Here is a 20,752-nt window from a genome sequence, read left to right on the forward strand (position 1 = left end):
TCATCAGGTCCCAAAGAGATTTTTTTTTCAAGCTAATTTTTGTTTCTAAGAAAAATGAGAGCCACATATAAGTATATTCGTTTAAAATTTCGATAGAACTGTAGCAGTATAATGTCCTCGTAAGTGGATATCAGGCCCTTGTAGAGCACAATTGAGTATTTATGTCTAAATAACCCAAAATGTGATGTCCACATATGTGGACGCCAGGTCCTAGGAGGTTAAGGGAAAAGTTAGAAGCTGCTGAAGTTCCCTGCTGCCATTAAGAAAATCCATAAATAAGAGCTACCATCTAACAAATCTTTCATTACATCAACACTGTTAGCTTAACTATTTAAAAATACAATAAAGAACAAACTGAGTCATCTATATTGGAACAGGTTGGGATATCTGGGACAGATATAAACAATGATTAATGTTTGTGAATATATGGACACTATGAAAAAATATGTTAAAATATACATTGCTACAGGGTAGGGAAGGGTAAAATATACATTTATCTTTGTCTAGGGAGCTTGGAAAGAATCTTTGAACAGAGGCGGTGGTTTACGACACCAACTGTCTGCCATCTATAATCCAGTTTTGAGATCCCTTCCCAGACACCTTAATGCACTCACACCCTGGGCCATCTGACCTCAGGAAATCACATGATAGGGTGGGGCTAGGTTTCACAATGAGCTCACCCGAAACCCTGGCTCATTGTGACCCACACCCAGTTTCACACCTTGGCTCATGTGATTAGGTAGAGGATCATCAGGGGGTCCTTTGTCCCTCTTTGGGGGGAAACTCCCACTGGGTTTAAATCTGGGACTCTCCACCATTTGACCTTAGAACTGAAGAAGCTTCTCGGATGAGAGGAGAAACGTCTTCAAGCAACTTAAAGAAGTCCAGACGCTTTTCTTTCCAAGCTCCTTAGACTATGATGACCTGGATGAGTGAGAACCTTCAAAGACTAATTTACTATTAATAATAATGAGTTATTAATTTATTATTTTTATCCAATATGTTAATTTGTCACAAATACAAAAAAGATGCCAAGATGTTAAAAATACAGCTTCCCAGAAAATGATCAGTATTGATAGTATTATGTCTATAAGAAGTCATTTGATATTACTTAATCTATAAATTTTAACTGTCTAATGTTTCTCAAGATTTTTTTTAACACCATGTTCTCTTTTTCTGTGTTGCTGCAGTGAAATTTGTCCAAAAATTCAGTTTTTCAATGTTGCCTTATTTTTCTAACAAGACAAGTTAAAAACTAGTCTCACTTAAATGATAACAGGAGGAAATCTCAGATCTTTAACAGGATACAAAAAAGAACACAAAAACCCCCACTCATAAAAGCTGTGGTTGAAAAGCTTGTACACTGAAAATCACAATAAATGAGAGACATTCACACATCTTGACAACAAGTCCTCCCTCTGTGGCTCTTCAGTGGTTAGTTTGCATAGAAGCTCTTAATTCACCTGACTTTATGAACTCTGGCATACAAGCAATCGTCTTCTGTAGGTTCAGTGTGCTGAGGCAGCTTTGAAAACCGGACTTGGCCATACTCCACCTCTGCCTCCACCTCTGCTGTTTGCTCCACTCGCTTCTCCTGCTGTTTCATGACCTCTAGATTAGCATATGTTACTTCGTGCTCACCTTCTTCATCTGCAAATTAGCAAGAAATGTGAGAAATTGTGAGACTCCTTTGCTTTTTTGATAGGAGTGAAATAAAAATGTTCACTGTCGTGTCTGCTGTGGAAACAGCTGTTTCGTTTTAGCACAAAGACTGGAGATGATGTGAAATGATTTGTCTGACTCTGATCAAAGTTCACACAAAAATGTTCCAGTAGTGAAATGTAGTTTTATCTTTGGAGAGAGCTGTTTCTCCGTCTTTGTAGTTATTGTATTAAAGTTAGCTGATCAGCAACAGCCAAAAATTACATTTACATATAACAAATGCATCAATAAACTCAACCTAAAACAGCAAAAACATTTATTAAACAATGTAAAATTATGGTGTATATTTAACAACAACAAAACAAAATCCAAAAGATACACTAACCCGAGCAAGTGACTGAGGAAAAAATAAGTTTTGTACTTTTTGGTTTAGTTGGTCTGTAGTTTTGCTTTTTCCTCTGAGCACAGATGAGCGCTACACCCACAACTAAGTAAATTACAGCTGCTGAGAGAACAACACCGACCAGTGGGAAATATCCTGTTCAAAACAAACAGATGTTTGAGTCAGCAAACACACAACATGTTCTTATAAAAAAGGACAAGAAGGAAGAAGAAAATTACACACATAGATCTACAGAGTTTTTATTTTCCACTTACTAATGTTCCATGGGTCATCACTGCTGTTAGTAGAGTGTTTCTTTGACACTATGCTGGTTTGTGTAGACTCTATTGTTTGTTCTCGTGTAGGTTGTGTTGTTGGTTCAATACACAGAGTGTAATTGTCTTCACGCACCCACCCTGATTTCTGTGTCCCATTGACTAATGTGCAGTTAATGAAAATGAAGCCTATGAGTAGAAACATATACTTGATGAAAAACAGAATGACCAGAATGGTTAAAGTTGTCATTGTCACAGTGTTCTCACTCACCGCAGGTAGATATCCTCTTTTCTTTGGTGACATCACTGACGTTGTTCCTGACTGAGCAGACCAGATGTCCTGAGACGTGCTGTTTCAGAGTGATGATGTTAGTCTCATTATTTACAGAAAGGAGCTCAGCATCTGTCAGTGTGCGTCCATCCAGAGTCCAGCTGTACTGAGGACTGTCCCCTCCCTCAGATGAGCAGGACACCCTCATCTCTCTCTGGGACAAACACTCAGAGAGCAGCAGGACAGAGGACACAGGAGCTGAGAGAAACACACAGATGAGTTTATATGTTAAATCAGAATCTTGATCATTCTAAAGTATAAAGAATAACATATAGGCATCCAAAATTTTATAAGATATGCTTTATAGATTAAAATTATAATTTAATTTATAGATGAAATTATAACTTATAATGTTAGCATTTTCCAACAGGGAAAACATTACCTTGAATAAACAACTGTAAAGTCCACACGTCTGATATTCTTCCATCTGAATCAAAGGTTTGAAGGGTATAATTACCACTGTCATTTCTTCTCAGGTTATTGATCCTAAATGTTCTATAACTGGAATTAAAGGCAGAGCTCCTTTCTGTGATATTAGGAATCACCTCATTATTTCTCACATCTAGTATTTTTAATGAATTCTTTAACAACTGGTATCTCGACATTTCTGAGGTGCTGTTCATCAGCTGGATGTCCACAGTTCCTCCCAAAGCTCCATAACACTGAACTCCATCCTGTCTGCCATCACAGTGAGTTTCCACACCTGCAAATAAAACAAATGTAAAAAAACATAAATTATTATTTTAGGTGTTCAAATAGTACTTTTTTGCTTATCTTCTGTCTGTTTCAGTGCCAGAGGAGAGATGGTGGCTTTAATGGACAAAGGGTCTTAAATATAGAGCCTTATGCAGGAGGAAAAGAGGAAGACCTCAGAGAACATTCATGCAGAGGGTAGGTGTGACAGAAGAGGATGCTGTGGATAGGGTGAGATGGATGCTGTGGTGACCAAGCTGAAAGAAGAAGAGTAGTTGGAGCTTCTTCTTAGTAAGAATAATGAAACTCGTTTTTTGGCTGTATGGTGTACAGCTTCTACCTAGCTTCAAAGCATATTGTTGAAACACCGTGAGGAGAGCTGAACAGCCTACCATGGGAGACTACAAAAACATAAATAGTCCATCTACAGCATCTATGCATGCTCACCATTCAGCCTCTGCTGATCCAGTCAGCAGCTATTAAACCTCAAACTCATCAAAAGAAATGATCAACTTCAGAAATAAGTTTAGGTGACAAAATTTAATAAAATAAATGATTTTTCATTGCCCTTCACAGTCAAATAACACTAATACTAATACTAAAACTACTACTACTAATAATAATTATAATACATTTTCAACCTCTACATAAGATTCCAGATTACAGAAGAATATGTAAAAAATTTGAAATTGTACTGTTGGAAATATTAACTCTGTCAGATTAGTCTTTAACGGCTTGACAAGAGTTCAATTTGGATATTTAACAGTCAATGTTTACAAAAATTAAATATCAGGTTTTTATTTCTTTTTTCTTATATTCCACTAAAACATTAACACAATACACAATGCAGCTACGCTAATTTTGACCTTTTATTGTTTCATTTTAAAACTTAAGCATTTTAGAAATAACACTACTTTCAAAAAATCTTTTCTACAAATGATGGCACCCTGGTGGTGAATAATAACAATGCTACTTCAGACTTCATTGACAAACTTTCACACCTTTGTTGCATTTCTTACACTTACCTTCCTGTACTGTCATAATTCAGTTCTGTGCATTTTTATTTTTATAGCATAAAATCACAAAATATGCCACCTCCACAAAGATGAAGGCCTCGCAATATTAGAGAAACCCACTATTAACATATTAAACTGCATTCAGGTATATTACTCTGTTTGACTGACATGATCCGTAGTGGGCTAACAACCCTCACGACCACCTTTGCTGGGATAGCCACCATCAGGGGTTTATTATATTGGAGTCTCCACCAGCTGTTCTAAAACTGAAGGAACATTTTGGATGAGAGGCGAAAAAAAACTTAAAGAAGACCATTTATTTTATTTTACAATGACCTGGGTGGACAGTACAATGGCAAGTGTTTCATTGTATACTCTGTTGTAATAGCAAAATAAGCTATATCTGATTTAAAGAATTCAATTTTCTAAAAGCAGACATCACTGATGGGGTTCATTTTATACTCCTGTAAGTTTTTAAAGTTTTGTGTAATGTTTTGGGTGAATGTTTGGTGGCTTTCACCCAGTGCCATTCAGGACAGGATGAGTTACAGTCTTACATTTTTGTTTTATTATAGTTTTATTGGATGATGTGAAAATGTGCTCCAATACTGGACTTGATAACACAGCTGGTACATGTGCAAAAAAACAAACAAACAAAAATCAACCCCCCCAATAAACAGTCTGTTATAGTATGCTGTTTATTGGGGGGGGGGGGGTGATTTTTCTATGTAATCACAAGGCAGCTTTAAGACAAACTCCTCTACTTAACACAGATGTAAACTTGTACAACCTACACTGAGCATGTTTCCTGTTAGTGATCAGTTTCAGACAAGAACACGTAAATTTAGACCAGACAGGAAGTAATTGCTATTACATTTGACATCTGCTTTCAGTATCTTAGTATAAACTACTTAAAGCAGTTGTCAGTACTCAATATCATCTCATTGGTACTAAGAATTCCAACCAAATATTGAACTCTTTGTCCAACTTAAAATCATCTGATTCATTCCTGCTCTACATTCAGGTGAAAATTTTATATCCTTCCAATTTTGTTTTTGAAAATAATATTTTTCGCAGATTGTGTTAAACCTCAACACTGAAATCATGGCAAAAGAAGAAAACATTAGCAAGATTGTTTCCACTTTTTCTATTAAGACAGTTGATATGGAGAGTTCAGTAGCCAAGATGAAAAGCTAAACTTTAACATATAAAAATCAAAATGGATCTAAAAGTGACATGACAACGATGCCATGAAAACAAACAAAAAAGTATGCAAAGAGTAAGTTGGTTTTGTGTTGCAGAAACAAAGAGAAAGATACAATTGATTCGGAAATGTGTGCACAACCTGCCATGGACTGACAACCTGTCCAGGATGTACACCACGTTTACCTCTACGAAAAGCCCTGCTTGAGAAATAGATGGATGTATGAGATGCATGCGCACATATTTTTTTCTGAATATGGAAATGCATTTCAGTATTTTAGTATTTGAGATAATTTTTTAATTATCAATAAAGGATCATTTAAAACTTTTATGCGCACTTTTATGTGCACTTCGTCTTATTTCTTCAAAGCAAGTGATTAATCATTTAAAATAAAATTTTAGTGGAAAAACCTTAAAAAGCTCACCATAAGAAACTCTGACCAGCAGTACCAGCAGTTCCACCACAGCTTTCATGACTCCTCTCTGTTACGTGTCTGTCACCCAGTCAGCAACAGCCTGCAATGCATCTTATTAGAGATCGTCAACAGAGGAGAAAGAGTGAAAACTTCAACCAATAAGAACATTGTTATAGTCATCTTTATTTTTCTCTGAGGTGTAACTGAGGGGCTCTCATTTTACTTTCACTTTCATCATACCATAACTGGACATTTCTGAGCTGAGGAGAAGAAACCGATCCTTATAAGTAGTCAAACAGAGAGCTGTTCTTTGTAAGACGATGCATCTCTTCTGCATATGTTTAAAGTGTGTCGTCACCTTAATAAAGACTTTTATGAAGTCAAAACTCACTATCGTTACAGTTTTGGCCAAAGTTTGTGTTTTATACTTGTTGCTTCAGTTTTCAATTAGATTGTTGTTTACATGTTTATGATATAGTGACAATGATCTTTGACTTTTATTTAAAAGCTAAAGGCAAATAAAATGTTGCAATCTGTTAAAATATATTAATAAGTCACCATATGTATTTATATATGTACACATATACACATGAAACAGAAAAAGAAAGCGAGAGAGAGCAAGAGAGTATCACTGATACTTTTTAAGACCTCTGGAAATCCTGGCGAATATTTGCTAAATCCTGCTTTTAAATGAGAAAGCCTGGCTTCTTAGGAGCCAAAATATAAAAAAGGGGAATGACATGACTTTTGTACATTAGTTTTTATTTAGCATTATGAGTTGTTGTTTTTTTCATTTTACAAATTACAGGTTGTATGATATAAGCCCCATCCATCTGTCTATTTTCTATTATGACATGTATCAGACTGTGTCAGAGTTTTTGTCTGTAATGTATTGGAACTATAGCCAGCCTGACTTGGCACCTCTGGAGCTTTGATGACCTGCACACCTCAAATCTGGCTGTGTTGAGTCCATCAAGAGAATAGTTAATTGGCAGAGTTCTGCTGTATTGAAGTTTGCTTTTGTAGGTCATTAATATGAAATTAGATAAACACTGAAAGGCACGTCTTTACTGATAATACACCATTAGCATCATATTTATTGTCCCGGAGGGCCTGGAGACTATCCCAGCTTTCTTAGGGCGAGAAGCAGGGTACACCCTGGACAGGTTGCCAGTCTGTCACAGGGCATGAATCTGTTCACTAACAGGACAGCTACAAACAGGTTGTGCCAGTTTGTAGCTGTGCAAAAGAAGCTCAGCTGAGAGCTGCCTGCTGAGTTGACAAAGAGTGAATAGTGATGAAGCTTTGTTTTGTCTGTATGTCATTCAATTAGCAGTCTCTATTATACCCTCACTGGCTTGCTGAGTGGAAAAGATGTTTAAATGCATGCCACCAGATGGTACTGTTCCTCCTGTAGTGCTCCTGTGAGGGCATGGATGCTGGGAAACTGTGCAGAGACAGTCCTTAACATTATTCTACTTTTTAAAGTACTGAAATATGGATATTTATTAAGTCTCAAAAGCTCTTTTTTTTATATGGAGGATGAATGATTTCCTCTTAGTCACACATGAATTAGTTTTCTTTTTGAACGCTTGAATGATGCATTTCAGTCACAGTGATGCCCTCTGCACACAAACAAATACATCTTTACAAAAACACAGACAGGCTGAAACCACAAAAGTACAAGTTCTGCTTTGGGTAAAAATATGCCAATATTACCTTTACATGATGACAATTGTGGTTTTGTTTACTTTTTTGTTTGTAAGTTAGGAGACTTCTTGTGATGGCTGACAGGATTGGGATGAAGTGTGAACATTTACCTAGAATTCTTTAAAAAAAGTTAAAGAATTCATTAAAAATACTAGATTTAAGAAATAATGAGGTTATTCCTGATATTATAGAAAATAAATCTCTTTTTATCCCCCAGTAATATTAATGTAAAATCTTTTATTCAGTTAGAAAATCATCAGTCAAGTTTAACATTTAAATTAAACACACACACACACACATATATATATATATATATATATATATATATATATATATATATATATATATATATATCTATATATCTATATATATCTATCTATCTCACACAATACCAGATATGTGTATTTTGCACTTTTTCATTAACGACTACAAAGAAATCAGATCAAAAGACATCTGGGTGTGTTTCTCTCAGCACAGGGTACAGGATGATTGTACTGTGGGAACACCAAGCGGCAGAATAGTCATTCACAAGTGGGACACAAATATTTTGGTGATAAAATAAACGGGGTGGCTGTAGCAGAGGTGGTAGAGCAGGTCATCCACTGATCGGAAGGTTGGTGGTTCGATTCCTGGCTTCCCCTATCTACATGCCAAATATCCTTGGGCAAGATACTAACCCCAAATTGCTCTCAGATGCATCCATCGAAGTATGTGAATGTTAGCTATGAAGCACTTTGTGTGAATGGGTGAATGCACAAGTTGTGTAAAGCGCTTTGAGTGCTCAGATGAGTAGAAAAGCGCTATATAAGAACCAGTCCATTTACCAAAACAAATATAAGCTCCAATAGATGTACTGATGTTCTGTTGTGATAGAGAAGTGCAGTGAAAGTAAAGAAGATCCATAAATCAATATGAGCTTTGATGGTTTGTATTTTTCTGAATCACCTGAAGCATCTTGACATCACCGTCTCACTCTGTTGTGCAGTATGTATAAAAGCAATGATCACTCAAATCATCTGATTTTTGAACATTGGCATACAAACAGTCATCTTCTGTAGGTTCAGTGTACAGAGGTCGCTTTGAAAACTTGACTTGGCCATACTCCACCTCCACCTCCGATTTTTGCTCCATTTCCTTCTCCCGGTGTTTCATCACCCTGACATCAGCGTAGGTTACTTCCTCATCATCTTCTTCATCTATATTGTAGCAAGAAGGAGTAACACAAACATATTATTACAGTGACTGAGTAGTTTGACTTTTCACAAAACTTAGATCGTGAAGGACCTCAGCCATCCCAACAACAGACTGTTCTCTCTGTTGAGGTCAGGAAAGCGATTCCGCTCCCTGAAGACCAACACAGAGAGACTGAGGAGGAGCTTCTTCCCGCAGGCGATACGGTCTCTCAATCACACAGTACTGACCCACACATATAGTTCTTACACACACACACTGGACATTCTGGACATTGTTTTCACTTCATCACTTAAACCACTTTAAGCATATTTGCACTGCACAAGACATAATGTGGATTGCACAACACTGGTCACTATATTCTTCATTTCCAGTTAATACTTGTACAGCTGCTGTTATTGTGTACATTCTTATATAGTTCTATACTGTGTATTGTGTTGTACAGTTATTTTATTTTCAACTTTAATTTATATATTTTATCTTATTCTTTCCCAGTTAAATTTACTCTTCATTCTAATTTGTGTTGTACAGTTATTTCATTTTTAACCTTAATTTATATTTTATTCCTTCCTAGTTAAATTTACCCTTTTTAATTTTTCATATTTATTTCCTATCTTATTCATAGCCTTTTTTTTTTTCTTTAGGTCACGAGCAGTTGTCTAAGCATTTCACTACATATCGTACTGTGTATGACTGTGTATGTGACAAATAAAATTTGAATTTGAATTTTATTTTTTATAAGATTTAAACAAAAGTGCTCAGTCCTGTTTCCTCACATTTCTCGTTACTGTATTAAAGCCAGCTGATAAATGATGCACTCAAATTTTACTGACATATGCCAGAATTAAAAACTCTTGGCAGCAAATCAAAAATGTAGAGGTAGAGGCTGGTGAGAAACAATATTTGTGTGTATTTCTGTAAATAAAATCAAAAGGATATTAAACCTTCTCGAATCTTAGAAAAAATGTAAGAAGGCAGTCTGAGCTACATGAGTAAGAACAACAGGAATTTTCTTACCTTTTTGTTTTGTAGGTTTGTTGTTTTGCTTTTTTCTCTGAGCCCAGATGACTGCTACACCCACAACTAATAAAATTAGGAACGCTAAGAGAACAGCACTGATCAGTGACAAAATACCTGTTTTAACAGGACACAAAACCAAACCATTCAGAAAACACTTTTTTATTAAGAAAGAACAAATTCGAAAAGAACATTAACAGATCTACTGTAGTAGAATTAATTTTCCACTTACTAATGTACCACAGCTGAGCACTGCTGAAAGCTGGACTGAGGATATCATTCGGGTTTTCAATTGGCACTCTGTCAGTCCCTTCAGTCACAGCAGTTTGCGTGATCATTTTAGGGTCTCGTGTTAGTTGTGTTGTTGGTTTAATACACAGGGTTTTATTGGCTTCATGCACCCACCCTGATATCTGTGTCCCATTGACAGAAGTGCAGTTAATGAAAATGAAGCCTGAGAGCAAAAACAGATTATGTATGTAAGAGAAAGTGACCAAATGATCATATTTGTGATTATCACAATGTTCTCTCACCACAGATAGATATTCTCTCCTCTTTGGAGACATTACTGATGTAATTCCTGACTGAGCAGACCAGACGTCCTGAGACGTGCTGTTTCAGAGTGATGATGTTAGTCTCATTATTTACAGAAAGGAGCTCAGCATCTGTCAGTGTGCGTCCATCCAGAGTCCAGCTGTACTGAGGACTGTCCCCTCCCTCAGAGGAGCAGGACACCCTCCTCTCTCCCTGGGACAGACACTCAGAGACCAGCAGGACAGAGGACACAGGAGCTGAGAGAAACACACAGATGAATTTTGGTAGTATAACAGGATCCTGGTCATTTCTTGTTATTTTAAATGAAGAACATATATGCTGCTATTAGATGTATATCTATTCTTAATCTCCGAACAGGGAAAATAATTACCTTGAATAAACAACTGTAAAGTCCACTCGCCTGTTGATCTTGCAGCTGCATCAAAGGTTTGAAGGGTATAAATACCACTGTCATTGCTGCTCAAGTTGTTGATCCTAAATGTTCCATTAACGTGGAAAATGAGAGATCTGTGTCCTATGGTATTAGACAGAACTTGTTTGTCTGACACATATAGTAGTACTAATGAATTCTTTAAATATTTGTATTTATGTATTTCTGAGGTGCCGTTCATCAGCTGTATGTCTATACTTCCTCCCAAAACTCCAAAACACTGAGCTCTATCCTGTCTGCCATCACAGTGAGTTTCCACACCTGCAAAAAAGAAAAAAAAATTAAAGTCAAGAAAATAAAAAAATAATATCACAGTTTTGAGAGCTCAGTCTCTGTTAGAAGGTAAACATTTGCATCTGCAGCATGCAAGTGTTAACCTAAATCAAAAATAGCACTTTTGTGGCTACTGTGTGTCTGTCTCACAGTATGCAAATCATTTAGTATTTGCAGATGCATTATACAGGTTTGTCACTGAAAGACAGTGACGTTTCAGCTGATTTGTCTTTTGTAGAACAGCTGCTGTAGCTTCAGTATTCTGTTGTCCATGTTTTAAATGCTGCAATTCGTCTGTGCCTTTTTACAACAAAAGAAAAGAAACGAAAAAGAAAAAAAGCTCAGTAATTATAAAATTGTTGTTTATAAAAGAAGTTGTTACCTTCGTTTGTGAAGAAGACCCTAATAATTTTAAAATGATTCAAAATACCTAATATTAAAATGTGTATTTTTGCCAGCATAGTGCTATGTCCAATCTACTTTTTGATATGCTTAATTATATTTAATCAGTTTGTCTGCGTTTACTTTACTTAAATAATATAGCAACTGTTAATGTGTTTAACAAGCCCTCAACTGAAAAAACCCCCAAAAAACCCCCAAAAAAACCCAAAAACATGTTTCATTAGCTGTAGTGGATCCCGTAGCCACAAAACATAAATAAAATATAGAAGTTAACATTGAGGCACCACATGGAAAAAGTTTAGTAGCTCACCATGAGAGACTCCGAGCAACATCAAGAACAGTTTAAATACAACTTCCATGTTCTGCATTTTTATCTCTTTGTCTCTTGCGTGAACAGGTCTCAATATATCCTGTTAGTGATCAGCCTCAGAGGAGAACGTGTGAAACCATTGAGGTGAGGTTTTACTGAAGTTAAAATGATCTTTTCACATGCTGAGAGGAAGAAAGAGGTATCAGTTTTTCTTCCTCTTTTAGCCTTCAAGAAAAAAGATAATCCAGATGTGATGGACTGAGAGGAAGAGAGGGAACAATTTGTCATTCACGCTAAACAAGGTTTGATTAAGACAAAAAGTAGTCAAGTGTTAACAGAAAAATAAATATTTACAGAAATAAATTTACATGAGAGAATAATCATAAGCTACATACAGTTAAACCAAACTGGGCTTGAGTGTTTACTATTTGATTTTAACCTAAACGTCAAAGTAATACTACTATGTCAGAACTAGGGATGGGTATCGTTTAGGTTTTATCCGATACCGGTGCCAAACCGGTACTTTTAAAACGGTGCCGGTGCTCAAACGGTGCTCAAACCGGTGCTTAAAGAATGGAGAACACAAAATTGGTCCAAAAACCTCTCATGTTCAGCTGTTTTTTGTAAAAAGATGACAATGTTAGCCTTTTCTGCAGCTATGGGGCATTTATGGTATCACTCTTGGCTGGAAGCAGTGCTTAAACAATGGAAAAAACACAAACTTTGTCCTAAACCTCTCATGTTTAACTGTTTTTCACTTTTTCTTTGGTCATTTTAGCCTTTTTGGCCAGGGTGAAGGGAGCATCTGCCATCAAACAAGAAGACAGCCGCATGTAGCTATGATGATGTTTGCTAGTTCACCTTACATGCATTAATGTAATAACGTGGTTAGCCTACTCAACGTAAATTACACGCGAACAACATTAAGCTACTCACGCAGAGAAGAACGGCTGCTGCTGCCATCATCATCCATCATCATTTCTGCTACCCTGGCAGGGCTAGGGGCCAGGACTCTCCTCTTCGTGTTTTTAGGGGATATTGCTAACTCCGGGTCTGATAACAGGCAACCCACCCGCAGTAGATGTGCTCGGTGTGAGGTCTCGCAGCAAGCTATCAAACACGGCGCATTTCTGGGCTTTTAAAAAAAACGCTATGTGTCGCCAGGTGTTTCATCGGATTTGAGGTGTTACCTCCTTTGACAGTATCACAGTATCAGCTTAAAGCACTTGTTGCTGCTGAGTTTGCATATTTTGCTGTGAAGTACAGCCTGGCTTTTGACCGCTTCGCCTTGGACATTTTTAATCTGTAGCTCTGCTCTAAAAGAACGTACGTACCTGGGCCCGCCTACTATCCTCGGAAACGTAAAATGATTGGCTAGAATCTAAAGTGTATCACAGCTCAGGAAAAAAGAGCACCGAAATAAAGCACCGAAATGTGCGCTGCTTTTCGGTCTGGTTACTACCGTTTATGTCAGAACCGGTGCCATCATGGCACCGGACACCGGTACCCATCCCTAGTCAGAACTATTTCTTTAACTATTGGCAGCCCCTAGTGGTAAAGAAGTTTCTTGTTGTTACAGCATTAACTTTCACTGGATATAAGGGGCTGAGCTGAACTTCTAACAAACAACCAAACACCACAATTCCACCTCTGCCAAACGTTACACTTGGCACATTGCAGTCAGACAGGTAGAGTTCTCCAAACACATACTAATCCATCGGATTGCCAGATGAAGAAGGGCGGTTCGTTACTCCAGAGAACATGTCTAATGCTGTAGAATATAGTGCCACCATGCTTTAAACCACTTCATCCGACTGCTTTCATCGTGTTTGGTGATGTAAGGCTTGGATGCACCTGCTCAATCATGGAAACCCATTTTATGAAGCTCTCTATGCTATTGGAAGGTCACACAAAGTTTGGAGGTCTATAACAGAAAGTTGGTGACCTGTGCACACTGTGCACCTGATGAACCTGTGCTGTGATTTCACATGAAATATCATTTTGTGGCTGAGTTGCTGTCATTCCCAATCACCTGGACTTTTTTAAGAATATTTACTAGTGAGAAAATTTTATGACTGGACTTGAAAATTGGCATACTATTACGATACCACGCTGAAATTTACTGAGCTCCTAACAGTGACCCATCCTTTCACAAATTTTTATACAAGCAGTCTGTATACCTAGGTGCTTAATTTCATACACCTGTGGCCATGGAAGTGATTGTAGCTTCTGGATTCAATGATTTTAGTGGGTGAGTGAAAACTTTTGGCAATATATCCTTCAAGCTTAGGCCTCTACCAGAAACCTGGGAGTTTTGAGCATCCTGTGAAGTATCTTTGCTGTTCCTACAACTGTGCTCATTTGGTAATCTCAGATGACTATCCAGGAATGACATTGTGATCCCCTAACTGGCTGTCACCTTCCGCATCTTCCACCTTCCCCATTATCTTCACCTTCTACATCGTCTCTAGCCCTTGGTATTAATTTAGCTTCTTGTGTTCCAATCCTTCTGATCTTTCTATAGCTTGGTTTTGCTACATCTATCACTACGGCCGTCTTCTTCTTACAGGATGCCCAACACTACAGTGTCTGATTGGTTAGCCATCACCAGTTTGTCTGTCTGTAAGGACATCACACGGGATCTTAGCTTGGTCATTCTCAACAACTTATAGCGGCATATACCATTTTGACCTCCAGGCCACACTCAGGATAGATATTTCAGTACCCTGTGCCAGGCACTATGTTATGGCGTATCTCCAACCTTGGTGAGCCTGTTCTAATAAAGGGTCTCATTTATTAGTATCTCTGTGGAAACATTCTTACTGTACTCGAAAAATGACAACTTCACAGTAGTCAGATACCTTCAACATGTATCATCATCACCGTATCATCACAGTGTCCATTCATACATCATTAAAATCTGAAAATGCTTTTTGAGATGTTTTGTTTGTGAAACTGATGGTTTTAATGTTAATATATATCAATGTCATTTTCAGTATTCACAAAAAGGCACTACATGTGTACAGGTTGTAATAAAATAAGTTTATACAGTGCTGTTGATTCACACTTTTCTGAACTCATGCTTTTTCCTCACACTTTACTCAATTCATTAGAAATAGATGGAGGTGTGAAATGCATGTGTACATATTTATTACTGAATATGGAAATGCATTTCAGTATTTTAGTATTCAAGATTATTTTTAATCAATAAAGGATCATTTAAAACTTTTATTGTGTGCACTTTGTCTTATTTCTGCAAAGCATGTTATAAATCATCTAAAATAAAGTTTTAGTGAAAAAACCTGAAACAAACTCACCATGAGAAACTCTGACCAGCAGCACCAGCAGTCCAACCACAGCTTTCATGACTCCTCTCTGTTACGTGTCTGTCACCCAGTCAGCAACAGCCTGCAATGCATCTTGTTAAAAATCAGCAACACAGAACAATGTGTGAAAACTTTAACCAATAAGAACATTGCTATAGTCATATTAACTGAGGAGCTGTCATTTTACTTCTTCTTTCAACATTCAACAACTGGACATTTCTGAGCTGAAGAAAGGGGAAACATATCTTAAGTACTGAAACAGAGAGCTGATCTTTGTAAGACAAAATTGTATAACCACAGCCACATCTGTTCTGCATATGTTTGAAGCGTGCCGTCACCTTAATTTAATCATAAAATCGTTACAGTTGTTTCCAAAAGTTTTGTCAGTGGCACACATTTTGTGTTTCTTGCTTGTTATTCAGTCTTTAATTAGATTGCTGGTCACATATTTATGTACATGTCACCATGATCTTCCCCTCTTGCCCCTGTGGGTGGTCTATCCTTCAAGCTCGCGTCCTCTACCAGAGGCCTGAGAGCTTGAGGGTCCTGCACAGTGTCTTAGCTGTTCCCAGGACTGCGCTCTTCTGAACAGAGCTGTTGTTCCTGGGATCTGCTGGAGCCACTCGCCTAGCTTGTGGGTTATTGCACCGAGTTCTCCGATTATCACTGGGTCCACTGTTACCTTCAACCCTCCACATCTTCTTGAGCTCTTGTCTGAGCCCTTGGTACTTCTTCAGCTTCTTGTGTTCCTTCTTCCTGATGTTGCTGTTATTCAGTATCACTTTGTCTTTCACTACAGTCGCCTTTGTCTGCTTGTCTACCACCACTATGTCTGATTGATTAGCCATCACCAATTTGTCCATCTGTACAAGTCCCACAGGGTCTTAGCTCAGCCATTCTCCACCACTCTCGCTGGTGTCTTTCATTTTGACCTCAGGACTTCCAGGCCATACTCGGCACAGATGTTTCTGTATACTATGCCGGCCACGTGGTTATGGTGTTCCATGTATGCCTGCTTGCATCTTGGACAGGAACATCTCTAAAAAGCCTGCACCTGGGGTCTTGCATGGTGTGATAGACCCCAGCCTCTATGGATCTTAGAGCTTGTTCCTGAGCTGCCATGATTAGTGCCTCTGTTCTGTCTTTCACTCCAGCTTTGTCTAGCCACTGGTACGATTTCTGTATGTCAGCCACTTCCTCTGTCTGCTGATGGTACATACCGGGCAGGGGCACTGTCCTTCCATGATGGTTCCTCCTCTTTCTTGGGTTTCTGCTACCTGAGGTATTTGCTGAAAATTGTGGATGTTTGTTGTCTCATCCTGGACAACAGTTGCCTCTAGGTGTTTTCTATTGTGAGGAAAAGACCCAAGAAAATTACAAATAAAACAGCCAAAACTCTAACAATCTTGTGACCCTCTATGAGTAAGCACTTTGGAGACAGTGGGAAGGGAAAACTCCCTCTAAACAGGAAGAAACCTCCAGCAGAAGTAGGCTGAGGGAGGGGTAGCCATATGTTATGACAGGCTGGAGTTAGGGGAGGAAACCAGAACAAATAACATACTCTGGAAGAGAGTCAGAGATAAATAATAACTGACTTCATCCAGAGAGATGTAAAAACACATAGTGGGGAAAAAAAAAAGAGAGCCAGAGATTAATAACAAGTTTTCTGGCTGTATTTGGTTATCAATACAATGGTAACTCAAAGTCTAGAAAACCAAAGATTTGTGTGTTTAAGTGGCTCTTAGCTAATTCCAAGTGCAAATAAATTCACAATATGTTTAACACCTTCCCCAGAATGACTAATGAGCAGTTTGACAGTGCTCAAATACAAATTAGTATAAACAGCTATCACTGATGTGATGATTATTTTAATCTAAATCAAAATCAGAATATTGGTCACTCTGTCATTTTCAATGAAGAACAGAGACAGCATGACATATTCAATGTTCAAGATCCAAGAAATTTTTTGTCACCACAAAACACAAATGGTTACGCTGAGCATGAAATTCTTACTTTGCAAGTTCCCTTCATGCATGTCAGGGTTGGCTGTGTGGCAGGCAAGCAGAAGTGGTGGACCCAAAATTGCAGGACTCTTGGAGATGGGAATAAACTGAAAACGCAGCTTTATTGCTGGAGGAATGATTCACGAAATAAAACTTACAAAAACAAAACTCTAAACCGAGGTGCTGGAGGACAGGACAGGACATTACAAACACACAGCAAGTTGAGGGTACAACACGACACCAAGCATGGGAAAACACAGGGCTTAAATACACAGGGTAGTAATGAGGGAATGGCAGATAATCACAGTTCAATAATTAGTTAGTGAACAACAATTAGTCATGATTCAGTAACCTGCGGATAGAAACTGTTTTTTAGTCTGGTTGTCCTCTCTTTCAAACTCCTGTAGCGTCTGTGTAAACAGCGTGTGCTGTGGGTGGGTGCAGTCCCCAATGACATTGTCTGCCCTTTTTTCTGACCTGGGTGTTGTAAATGTTCTTGTAGTGATGGGAGGGGTACTCCACAGATGAATTGTGCCATTTTATTGACACACTGGTGAGCATTCCTGTCCTTAATGGTGCTATTCCTGTACCACACTATGATGGAGGTTGTGACTCATTGTTGAGCCTTCTTGATAATCTCCCGTGTGTTATGGGTCCAGTTGAGATCCTCACTGATGTGGGTGCATTGAAATTTGAAGGTGTTCCCCCTCTCCACCTGAGTCTCGTTGATGTATAGTGGGGCATTCTGGTCACTCCTCATTCTCGGGTCAACAATCTCTCCTTAGTCTTCTCAGCATTTAAGGAGAGATTGTTTTCCAGCCACCAGGACACAAGTGTTGGCAGCCTCCTCTCCACCAGTGATCATCCCGAAGATGGTTGTGTCGTCAGTGAACTTAATGATGGAAGTGTTGCACAGGAAGGGAATGGAATAGGTGAAGAGGGTGTACAGGAGTGGACTGAGCACACAACCCTGGGGGATCCCTGTGCTTACTGTCTTTGTACCTGATGTCCTGGTACCAACTCTAACTGCCTGAGGTCTGCCTGTGAGGAAGTCCAGGACGGTGTCAGTCCAAGAGTGAAGAAGTTTCCTTTATTACAATTGAAGTGATTGCGATGGGGCGATAGCCATTCGAACAGGTTAGGTTGTTCTTCTTGGGGAAGGGAACTATGGTGGTGAACTTGAAGCATGTGGGCACAGCTGACTGGGTGAGGGACACATTAAAAATGTCTGTAAACACCTCAGTCAGCTCTGAAGAGCAGACCCACAAAGCAGGGCCGGGGATGTTGTCAGGGCCAGCCGCTTTCTGGGGGTTAGCCCTCATCAGAACCTTGCATACTTCAGTCAAAGTCACAGTTAGTGAGGAGTAGTGATGTGTTGGTTACATATATATATATATATATATATATATATATATATATATATATATATATATATATATATATATATATATATATATATATATATATATATATATACATATGAGTGTTTGTGTATAAATACACAAACAAAAGACATATGCTGTGTCATTTAAGTGATCTAGGTAGCTCTGTTTTGGAAGTTCAGTTAATGCTAGCAATGTGTTTTGGTGTTTTGTTTCTAGGGCCTACTGTATATATTTATATATAAACGTATATAAATAAAACCACATTTTTTTTACATTAGTAATTCCTTTTCTGCATAATTTTATATGGTTTTTGATAATAAATTAATTAGACCAACAAAACAACCTGAAGAGCCAGTTGGGAGCCGAAAGAGCCGGTTCTCTAAAAAGAGCCGGAATTCCCATCACTAGTGAGGAGCTCTGTGATGCCTCTACTGGTAGAATCCCTCTATGTTGGCTGGTGTTGAGGGTGTCGAAGTGAGCGTAGAACTCACTCAGCTCATCTGGTAGGGCGTTGCAGCGGACTGTGACCCTGCTGCTACTCTGTTGGAAATCAGTGATGTGTTGCAAGCCCTGCCACATGCATCAGGAATCTGAGTTGTTGTAGTATCCTTCCAGTCTCAATCTGTACTGCCTCCTGGTTTCCCTGATGGCCAAGGCCATATCTGTCCTTTCTTGAAGCCTTCTGCATCAACAGATTTATTATAATTTATTTATTTATAGAAATAGCTATAATATGGTGTAATATGGAGATTATAGCATAAATTGTAGATCTACTAAAGGCTTAATTTCCAAATAGGAAAAAAAAAACAACTATTTTGTATGATTTGTGGAGGCAAAAGAGGAATAGGATAGGAATAGGATCCCAGAAAGTCCAGGAAAAAACATGCAGTGAATAAAAGAGCAGATAATAGCAGGAATTAATTGAAGACAGAGGGTATAAATACAAAAAAGTAATGGGGGAAGATGACATGGAAGAGAAACTATGACACAGCTGAAAATAATCAAGAGAGAAGAAGTAAAACTAGACATGAGACACAGAAGATGACCAAAGAAATAAAACAAGAAGTGAATCAAAACCAAAGCTGACACACTGAACACAGGTGAACTTCACAGAAAGAAAACACAAAATAAATAAAGAAAACCAGCAATTTCAACAAATACAAATCAAAACTAGACAGACAGACAGATAGATAGATAGATAGATAGATAGATAGATAGATAGATACATTCTACATGGAACAAGTTTATACAAGAAATTGTAAGTAATAACAGACTCTACAAGAATTAATACAAGAACCAATTCAAAAAAATCACCCATAATAAAAAAACTAAAATGATAAAACAACATATAAAGCAACAGATGAAACAGTTCATGCTGCCTTGGTTGGGCGGAGGGAGCAAAGACAGATAGAAACAAGATGTTCAAACAAGAGGGGAGCAAAAGAGTAAGGACATGAAGGCTGGGAGAGATCAGGGGATTTAGGAGACACTTTGGGTGGCTGACCTTGACGAGGAGCAAGGTCAAGGGAATGTTCTGGGGGTCAGCTGCCAGTAAGTTTCAACACAGACAAATTTTAAAATGTTTGAGGAAAAAAAAAGACGTTGCAGCAAATTCAAAGCAACAAACGTAACTCATCATGAAGTATTTTTATTAGTATTTTAATTGTAGAATTTAAAAAATTAAAAATTTCTTTTGATTAAATCTGCAGTCATAAATACAAAGAACACAATTTCAGGCTCTTTTTTGGATGTTGACTTTTGTTTCCTTCTTTGTTAACATGATGCCACACTGCTTCAGTAATGTTAAGGTTCAGGTTCTGGTTCCCTCAGCCCTAGCTTTAACAAGGCTGAGGGGACAATGCAGAGTACTTGATTACCAGTCAAAGGTTTGGACACACTTTCTCATTCAATGCTCTTGTTTTTTTTGTTGTGTTTTTTTTTTTCATCACACATAGCACAGTAAGTATATAGTATCTACTATACTATACTATACATATACTAGTATATGTACATATATATATATATATACATATGCACACTGCAAAAAACGTGGGAAAGAAGAAGCTGAGGTTATTTTGTCTCTGCCCTTGCTTTTGCTTCCTATATCACCTTTCCACATGTGTCTATTTTCAAGAATCTAAAACATGCTTTGAGTTAGTTCACTTTTTGTTT

The 20,752-nt window shown here is 38.0% G+C and overlaps 2 protein-coding genes across 2 annotated transcripts; both read right to left on the reverse strand.

The window, feature by feature from the left end:
- Positions 1-1,037: 1,037 nt before the first annotated feature.
- LOC308408648 (uncharacterized protein) lies at positions 1,038-6,382 on the reverse strand. The gene is made up of 6 exons (XM_080901014.1): positions 5,988-6,382; positions 3,033-3,353; positions 2,591-2,848; positions 2,320-2,508; positions 2,048-2,200; positions 1,038-1,650 (listed from the first exon to the last, which is right to left on the reverse strand). The coding sequence occupies exons 1-6, from the start codon at positions 6,034-6,036 to the stop codon at positions 1,460-1,462; spliced, it is 1,161 nt and encodes a 386-aa protein (XP_080757140.1). The 5' UTR covers positions 6,037-6,382; the 3' UTR covers positions 1,038-1,459.
- A 4,030-nt stretch (positions 6,383-10,412) lies between these two features.
- Positions 10,413-15,232, reverse strand: LOC308408777 (hepatic and glial cell adhesion molecule-like; the record flags this gene model as incomplete). The annotated part of the gene is made up of 3 exons (XM_080901188.1): positions 10,413-10,687; positions 10,822-11,142; positions 15,184-15,232. The coding sequence occupies 3 exons, from the start codon at positions 15,230-15,232 to the stop codon at positions 10,413-10,415; spliced, it is 645 nt and encodes a 214-aa protein (XP_080757314.1).
- Between the last annotated feature and the right edge of the window lie 5,520 nt (positions 15,233-20,752).

The sequence above is a fragment of the Rhamphochromis sp. 'chilingali' genome (assembly GCF_963969265.1).
Source record: "Rhamphochromis sp. 'chilingali' genome assembly, chromosome: 13".
NCBI lineage: Eukaryota > Metazoa > Chordata > Actinopteri > Cichliformes > Cichlidae > Rhamphochromis > Rhamphochromis sp. 'chilingali'.